General features: G+C 35.5%; 1 protein-coding gene across 1 annotated transcript; it reads right to left on the bottom strand.

Moving 5' to 3' along the window:
- Nucleotides 1–5,635: 5,635 nt before the first annotated feature.
- LOC131651922 (probable apyrase 7) lies at nucleotides 5,636–9,139 on the bottom strand. The gene is made up of 3 exons (XM_058921647.1): nucleotides 6,957–9,139; nucleotides 6,423–6,762; nucleotides 5,636–6,118 (listed from the first exon to the last, which is right to left on the bottom strand). The coding sequence occupies exons 1-2, from the start codon at nucleotides 8,773–8,775 to the stop codon at nucleotides 6,446–6,448; spliced, it is 2,136 nt and encodes a 711-aa protein (XP_058777630.1). The 5' UTR covers nucleotides 8,776–9,139; the 3' UTR covers nucleotides 5,636–6,118; nucleotides 6,423–6,445.
- Between the last annotated feature and the right edge of the window lie 336 nt (nucleotides 9,140–9,475).

Genomic DNA, 9,475 nt, shown 5'->3' with positions numbered 1-9,475 from the left:
AGTACTGGATTGTCGCTTCAACTCTTCGCACTTATCTTCTAAATCCCACTTGCTCTCATCAGGACTCACCTCATATTTTGAAATTTGCAATTTTTTTCAAAACACATGAATATATTCCAAAGGTATAGGTATATGCCTAGAATCTGGTAGCCGGCGAGCTGACATGCACATGGTAATCCATGTGTTGTTCTAATGTAACAACCACACCTCTGCTTGCTCGCACCAACAGATTTGACTCTTTCTAGTTCCTTTCCAATGATTTGTATACACTATCTTGAAAAAAAATTGTGAAATTTAGAATAGAATGGAGTGTTATATCTATGCTCAATATTGACGATACTTTTTTGAAACGACACTCTTATGGAACCTAGCTACAACTTCAACATTGTGTTCACAGCCTCCCAGCTTGCACATAAATCACCACGACTTGTCGTCAACATGTTCTCCAGTCTCCAATGTGCAGACTCCACCCTAGAAATCATAGACACATTAAATAAACAACTCACAAATAGAAAACATAAACATATTTTCTTTTAGAATGTATTTGTTTGTTGTTGATTTCCCTAACTGAGTGACTCTGTTAGTCCATGTTGTAACGCCCCGAATTTAATTAATTATTTAATTAAATTACATCAAGGATTTATTCGTTGGAATTAGTCGAAGTCGGAAGTTATCGGTATTATTCTAAAGGAATAATTGTATTAATATGTTGATTTGAGCAGTTAAGTTTATGGTTGGATTAATTAGTCGAATTATTCGGAGAAATACAATCGTGAGTCGGTATTAATTAAGATATGGAGCATTTGTAGTTGTGGAATATTATTGGGAATAATATTTGTTATGTTGTGTGATTATTCATTTATGTGTGTTATTTGGCTTAATTGAGTAATTAGAGGAATGTTAAGAATTGGGCCTATATAGAATATGAGAATTAGATTGTGGGTTAAGCCCAGTTAAGAAAAGAAAGATAGTAAGAGAGTTAGGGTTTTAGAGACATAACACTCATTTGGAAAAAGAAGAGAAAGAAGAGGAAGAAAAAGGAAAGCTATGACATGAAGAGGAAGAACTTCATTGAAGAAGGTGAAGTTTTTGCTAAGGTATGGGTGGGATTCTTACTCTCTAAGGGTTGGCGTGATGATGTTTATGGTGGGTTAGATTGTATGTTATTCTCCATGGATGTGTGAATTTGGAATTGTTAGGGTTTATGATAGAATCCATGAAATTGTGCCATTAATCATGTTGTTGATGTTTGTGTATGAACCCATGGTTAGAAACATGTTTAGGAACCTTACATGTGTGCTAAATTGCTGTTAATTGATGCATAAATAATGTATGATTTAATGGGTGTTGTATGAGGGGATTAAGGAAGAAAAATGGTGATTTATGAGTTTTTACGCAGTGTAGGTCGACCTACACAGAAGCCTGGGTCGACCTGAGCAACCCAAAAAGGCAGAAAGTCCACTTTCCTTTAGCATGCGTCGACCTATGAACTATGTGCGTCGACCTATAGAATCCTTTGCATCGACTCATGGGTCGAATTGAGCTAACCCGAGGGGGGTAGAAAGCATCCATGCGTCGACCTATAGAATCCCTTGCGTCGACCTGAAGATTTCCATTTTTGGCAGATTTTGTAATGACCATAACTTTTGATCCGCAACTCCGTTTTATGCGTCGTTCGAAGCTTTAGAAAGCCAACGCAATGAACTATACCATGATGCAATAAAATGAGTCATAGGATATAGTCTCCTATTATGTTTATTAGAATTAAGTGATGAACTATGTTGTGTTAACATATGAAGTAAGCCTTTTACTATGAATTGACACAACCATGTTGTGGTATAACTTGAAGTATGTTTTTCTTATGACGATACAATGCTATTGAGATGATGATATGCATTTTACTTATGATTAGATAATGATGGATCGTGATGAAATAATAAATGAATATGCTTTTAATTAAGAAGTTAAACTAATCATGTTATATCGTTACTTGAATTGTGTAATGTGATGTTTGTTGTTAACATGATGAATTGTTGTTGTTGTTGTAACATGATGAATTTGTTGTTATTGTTGTAACATGATAAATTGTTGTTGTTGTAACATGTTGATGGTTGTTTGTTGCTGTTGCAATATGTTGAATTGTTGTTGTTGCTGTAACATGATGAATTTGTCGTTGTTGTTGTAGACCCTATGGTCAATGTTGATAAGTTGTGTTGTGATGTATTGTGAAGTGAATTAATGTTGTATGATGATATGACATGGCGACATGATTGTGAAGTGATGCATTCTTATGAATGATGATGATTTTGTTGTTGTTGAAGTTCACATTATATTGATAGTGTTCGATGGTGATTTAGACGATGTTGCGACGTATTGTTTATATGGTATTTGTTGATGTGCATCATTAAGTCGCATCCATTGCATAAGTGTCTTTTAGCCTGAAAATGTCAATAACTATTAGCCTGAAAGATGACAACGACTATTAGCCTGAAAATGGCAACAACGATGGCCCAAGTGGCAATATTTGAGATGAGAGTTTTACTCCAAATGGTACCACATGCATTTGCATAAGTCGAGTCACATGTGAATTGCATTTGAGTCTTATTTGATTATGTTGTTGTGACTTGATGAAGATACGTTTATTGTGATATGACGACTTGATGATGAGATGTTTGTCGTGATGTGTTGGAATCTTACTTGTGAATTGCATATATTGTCATGGTTGATTGTTGACTTGTTGCCATTTCATAAGTTAATTATGTGGTTTGAATTGTTGAGATGATGATAGTATAATTGTGAATTTGAATATGTCGTTTTAATTGATTAATGACATTGTTGCTGTTTTGAAAGTTGTATTATATTGATAAGTTGCTTTGCGACGAAAATTGTTGTAAGATGTTATGTGATACAAAGTGGTGAAATTATGTATGATCTATATCTCCTATATTATTTATCATGCACTCCTTTATATTGTAAAATATCTCACCCCTTTGTTGATATTTCCCCTACCATGGGAAATGGGCAGGTATTTAAGATTAGCTGTGGATGTTCGAAGTAACTTCATGAAGTATTTATGTTGCTTTATGGCAAGTCGAGTTGGTGTCAATTGCTCTGATACGTAGCACTCGGGGGGATTAGCCGTTATTATTTAAGTTGTTGTATTCTAAGTTGACATTTATATAAAGTTAAATGAAAGATGTTTTTAAGTCGATTCTAATTTATAAGTTGAAGTTTGGAAGTTATTGAATAACGTGGTGTTTTCTGAATGCTATGTATCCATGTTAAATGCAATATAATTATGTTTGCTTGGTTAAGTCGAAATGTGACATCCTATCTTTTGATAAATATTTTTAAATGCACTCTGATTTTCGCTTATACTTGCGGGGTAGAATTGGGGTGTTACACATGCAGCAACAAATATTTTCTTATATGGTGTTAACCATGTTTCTTTCACATACTTGACAAATGATGGAATATCACCACATACACTTTCGAAGTGGTTGAGATGTACATCAAATTCGTCTTCTGTATTTAAATACATCATGTTATTCCATTGATCCATGACATGTTCTTGTCTTTCTGATTTGACATACTCTTTACATTTCATGCTAACATTTTTTGAAATATGAAACGTACACAGCAAATGAGACGCGTTTGGATACACATAATCAATGACATTCATTAATACAAGTTTCTGGTCCGTCACCATGACATCTGGTAGCAACTTCTTAGAATAGAACAACTCCTTGAGCCTCTCTAGTGCCCATGTGAAGTTATCCTCCCTTTCGTGTTTCAAATATGCAAAAGCAACGAAAAACGTCAGTTTTGTTGATGTTACACCAACAATCTCAAACAGTGGTAGCCGGTACCTGCACGATTAAAAAACGCATTCATAAACTAGATCACTCTACATATTTTTAAGATGGGAGAAATTAATATTAATATTTTGACTTGTTTGTCTTGTACGTGCAATCAAAAATCAACATCAGAGAAAACATATTCAATAACTTGACAGAGTCAGGGTGTGTCCAAAAGATATCAGCCACAATATCTGAATTCTTCTTATTTCTAGACCAACACATGTATTTTTCTTGGTGAATAAGGCTCAATAACATTTGCATTTCTGTCAGTGCACCTCTCTTGCCCAGTCTGTATGTTGCTATAGCTCGGTATATCTGGGTAATACTCGTGAGGTTTTCTGGGTCTTTGTCTTTCAAAGTAGAGGCGATGTACCTTGGTGTCATATTGTACTTCGTCATGTCATTCACAAACTTTCTTTCATCATCTTTTAGACGCCCCAAGATGTCATGACCTGACATATCCTTATCTAATCTATGATTATGCATCCCGCATTTAACCACAACCTTCCAACCAATACCACTCTGAGCATATCTCAACCTAAATGGGCATCTAAGCCTCGTAGTAGAATTGCCATCAGAAGGGGCCGCAACTTCATTTTTCTTTTTGTAATTTCCTCCTCGGTCACAGATCATAATCAATTTATCCTTCCTCCCTCGCATTCCATTAGCGGAATCGAATCAGATTGTAACAACAACAACACCATGAGTTCTTCCAATAGCACGTGCCCATTCTAGAACCTTATCTCGTGATTCAAAAATCTGACAATCACAAAAACGTACAATCACATAACTGCATTAATTTATAAAAACAAAAAAAAAATGTATATGAAGTAAGTAAACATATCATATCTGTCACGAAGTACTGTGTAAGATCATTGCAAGAATCCGTAGAAGAAGCTGAAGCTTCCGATTCAGGACCGCAAAGATATAAAACTTCATTTGTCATACCCAAAATTTCAGGTTTAAAGAAATTTCCGGTACAGACCGGAAATTTGAAATTTCCGGTAGCAGTTTATATATCGGAATTTTGGGAAATTTTCTATATGGGGTAATGAGTTTTGTAAAAGTACCAGAAATTTAAAATCTCCGGTAAATCGCACCGAAAATTTGGAACTTCCGGTAAATAGATACCGAAAATTTGTTAAAATCAAATAATTTATAGTATCGCACAAATAAGGGTACCGTAAATTTGCTAAAGGGTACCGAAAATTTACTTTTTGACTAATTTTTCCAACGGTAATTTTTTTTTCAAAAATAATAAAAAATTTGAATTAATAATATCAAAGATATTTTAGGAATATCGCAAATTAGAAGTGGGTGGCAGATATAGAAAGGGGTGGCATATAAATTCTTCTTAAATATGCAAACAAGCAATTTAGCAATGTAAAAAAAATCAAACAATTTAAAATTGACAAACAAAAAGTTAAATTTAACTCGGTGTAACTTCAATAATTTATTAACTTTAGTAATTTTTAGCCTGGAAGAGTGTCGCATAGTCTACTGTGTATTCGATCTTAAAAATCATTTAACACTTTGTTGATGATCCACATCGCCATTAATCACCATATTTAAGTGGAGTTTTAGGATTGGGAATGTGAATTGCTCAGCGTCGATTCAATAAAAACAAGACAATAAATATATGTTTGATTTTGTGACACTTTTCCATGTAGTAACATTAGTAAATGACACTTACATCAAACATTTCAAATCACCGATGCTTAACCCAACACGCAACACTTCAACATTCCGCTGAGGTAGTTTGAATACTGGATAAATCTTCAAAATTAACTGCTCTTTATTTAAAACGGTAGAAGTTGCTAATAACTTAAAAATAAATTCAATAGCATATTTGATGTATAAGTTATGAGTATTGAACTGTGTTTACATCCTTTCCAATTGGTTACAGTCACCTATGAAACAAGACAACATTCTCTGTAGTAATGAGTTAACTAATCTAAGGAATGATATAAGAAAAAGTTAAGATGTTGTCTAAATATGATGAAACAGATCCATTCTTTTGCATGTTAGTCTTTTGATATGCTTTACTTCACTTCCAAAAGCTTAGGAGCACCATAAAAACTAAACCACTGAGGCAGAACTCGAACACGTCAAGTAGCATAGTATTGGAGACGTTTGAGCTATGCAACTTGTGGAGGAATCCAGTTTAGAAGTGAGCTTCATGAGAAGTGAATTCACTTGGAATCAACTGATCAGACTGCATGCATCTTCAGCTTCAGTTATCTCCATGACAAATACCTCTGAAATACTCAGACAGAAATAAACCTTTTACAAATTTCAGATTTAGCGAAAAACAATATATTGAAGGACTTTCAGATGTCCTTTTATGAAATAGATTGGTCTTTGTTGATGGGGCAAGAAAATAACAGGATCAATGCGCCTATAAAAATTTTAAGTACAAGATTAACTTAATCGATCTACAATTCATAACCGACAAATATAATTTCCGCCAAGTATAAATGCAGTCCAAAATCTACAACTAGTGTTGTCTATAGCAGATTGCAGAAAATAGAGGAATACCAAAAGTCTGATATGTAATCATACCAATATTTTCAGAAAATGATGCCTTAACCCTTCGCCAGGTGTGCTTCAGCCACTGAGGAATTCAGGTCTTCTCGAGACTGCGATCTTCTACTTTGCAGACGCATCTGACTTCTATTGGGAGGCCAGAAGGCACCCATATTACTACCGCTGCTGTCAAACTGCATCTGTCCTAAACTATTTGAAGAATAACTATGTGAGACGCCACTAGATGATGGGTACAAAGAAGACCCGACAAGCTGGATGCCACCATTGTTATCACCAAAACCACGCCCCAGGCCAAATGGGCTTCCACGTGAACCTGCAACGGTTGGGCTGAGCGGCATCTTTATTCTTTCATCCACTGCAGCATCATCGGTGTAAAATGGCATCAAAGATCAGTTCTAAACGGAATTTCAGTATATTATATACAGAATGCATAATCTATCCCAAAGCAACAAAAACATATGATTGGTATTTGGTAAGCATCTTGGAAACAGTTCATCTGTGAAGTTATTATTGGGTAATCAGAAATCAGTGTTTGTGTAAATAGCTTACCAGATCTCATTGGACTCCATCGCTGAAACCTAAAAGGTGAAGGAATATTAAGAACAGAAGCACCAGAAACGGTGTCATGCCTGAACATGGGAAGATATTGCCTCCGGAAAAACCTTGGCATCCAATTCGAATTGCCAACTAATGATAAAGCGCAAAGAAGGATAATAAAAGAAAACAACAGAATGGCAATAAGAATAAGAGGATTTATTTTCATCCGGAACACTTCAAAGTTCCGAAGGCCGAATCCCGTGGAATATGCCCTCCCAGCTTCTAACAACGCAACCCCAAGTGTCCAAGTGATGCTGCCAGATCCAACAGAAATTTGGTTATCATTGATGTGCAAACCCTCTCTTAGTAGCGAAGTAATGTATGGTGCCCTGAAGCAGTATTGCTCAATAAAGGGCTGAGGCACAACACTTTTCTCGGCAACATCCCATCTTTTTTCACAAAATTCTTCACCCTTTTTCAACACGTCATCAAGTGTGGCATCAGAAGTCAAGTTGAAAAACCGATACACAACAAAAAAACCAGAAATCACATAAAAGTGTCCATACGGGCGAGGGAGATTATCACGCAAAGCACAAGGTGTCACTCCGCAATCAAGTCCTGGACTGAGATTTGACCATTCAGACAAATTGACGACAACTTTCGCAAGTGCACTGCATTGTTGCCAATTAGGTGCACCAACAAGCACTAACGGAGTTCCCGACCCTCCTTGCTTACTTAACTGTTTCTCATCACCAATACTTCCACTTTTATCACAACGAGAGCACACGTACTGACCCTTGTATCCAGACTGCAAACAAGGATGCTTGAGCTCTATATCTTTACCATCCATATCTGCATTGGCTAATGATCCAAACTCTTTCTGAAACAGATGCTTCACAGACTTCCCAAACGCCTCATTGAGACCATAACCCTCAAGAGAATAGGCAGTAAGATGATGATTCACCGATCCAATCCTAACATACAAACTAGTTTCGCTATTAATTTGTTGATCACTCTCGAAAGTAACCTGCAACGACGATCCCCCCAAGTCAAGTGCCCCATAAGTCGCCTTCCTAGGAGTAACACCCAAAATACCACTATGATAATTAAGTGAAATCCATCCAAAATAAGCTTCCTCGGTACCAGAAATAATCTTAATCCAATCCTTCTTACACATAAAAGGAGAATCCTTGATCACAGACCAAGCATGATCTAACAACCACTTAGACTCCTTCCTAGGAAGTTTCCTAACACCAGCAGTAGCATAAAGAAACACAGAAGTACTCTTATGAGCATGAACCGGTATCTGCTTCTTCGCCCACCTAACCAACGGTTTCAAAGCAGTTCTCAAACCAGACACATTATAAACCAACTTATCAATCCCAGGTTCAGTTTCCACTCGATCGTAAGCACGGCCAGTAGCCTTCTTCTTATGCAAGCCATCTCCTAATGACTTAATTGCTATAGGAAGACTACTATGTCTCTTATATTGAATGTTAGCTTTATACACATAAACACGAGTTCCGGTACTTCCACAATCAAGCACAACATAGTATTTACCAGACCCAATATTCCAAAAAGAGAAAACAAACATGAAAAACACGTATGTGAGTAAAAGTAACAATGTGAGTAAAAGTACAAGCCTGATTGCTTTGATGCATTTCTTCCGAGAAGTGGTTGGTATTGTTGGTGTAACTGATTCAAGGGGTTGTTTCAAATGGGAATAGGAAGAGAAATCCTGAAGGGATGAAGATATTCTGAGATTGTTGTTTGGGTGAGTAGAAGAAAGTGAGGATTGTGAGTAGAAGGAAGCGATTTTAGCAAAGATCATGTCTTTTTGTGAAATAGAGAAAACCCAGATGAATTTTAGTGATGGGGTTTAGGTTAAGCATGGCATTTCGTGTGATGAATCAAGTTGAGAAAAACAAAGTGATGTTGAATTGGAATTGGTTAGGAGAATGAGATTCTGAGGAACAAGATGATGGGGACATTACTATGTTTGGAATTGGAATTTTGAAGAGAAAATTTGGGGTGAATTGGAAGAGATTGATAGAGAAATTGAAGAACATTCGTTTGTTAAGGTCGTCGGTTAGGTCGAAGGTAAATCACTTCAGACAAAAACCGAACAAGACGAACATTTTGACGACACTTTCTTTTATCTTAAAATCAACAACAACAACAACAACAAAAAAGTTAATTTAATTTTTAAAATTTTCTTCCCATGGTTTTATAAACTTATAAGTATAATAATTAAATTCTGGTAAAGTTTCTATAATGAGGGTGGTTGAGAACAAAATAAGTGGTAAGTTAAGAAAAATTACTATATTTTTTATGAAAGAAAATTTTCCATCTTTGAACTCTATTATTATGTTCTACGAAATAAATAAATAAAAAGAAGAGAGGTGGCTCAAAAAATAGTATTGGTTTTAAAATATTCCAACTTGCTATTTAAACATGCTTTCCATTATTTTTTAATTAATATTAAATAAAATGTGTATTCAAAAGATATTATAGATCTTGAAAAGATCTAA

This window comes from Vicia villosa, linkage group LG2 (assembly GCF_029867415.1).
Source record: "Vicia villosa cultivar HV-30 ecotype Madison, WI linkage group LG2, Vvil1.0, whole genome shotgun sequence".
NCBI classification, from domain to species: Eukaryota; Viridiplantae; Streptophyta; class Magnoliopsida; order Fabales; family Fabaceae; genus Vicia; species Vicia villosa.
The sequence above is the reverse complement of the archived record's forward strand: the minus strand, read 5'-3'. Positions and strand labels throughout refer to the sequence as shown.

Bases quoted from the DNA above. Each gene is read 5' to 3' on its own strand.
- LOC131651922 (XM_058921647.1), bottom strand. From the start codon at position 8,775: ATGATCTTTGCTAAAATCGCTTCCTTCTACTCACAATCCTCACTTTCT. The intron at 6,763-6,956 runs GTAAGCTATTTA...ATGATGCTGCAG, and splicing joins ATGGAGTCCAATGAGATCTG to TGGATGAAAGAATAAAGATG.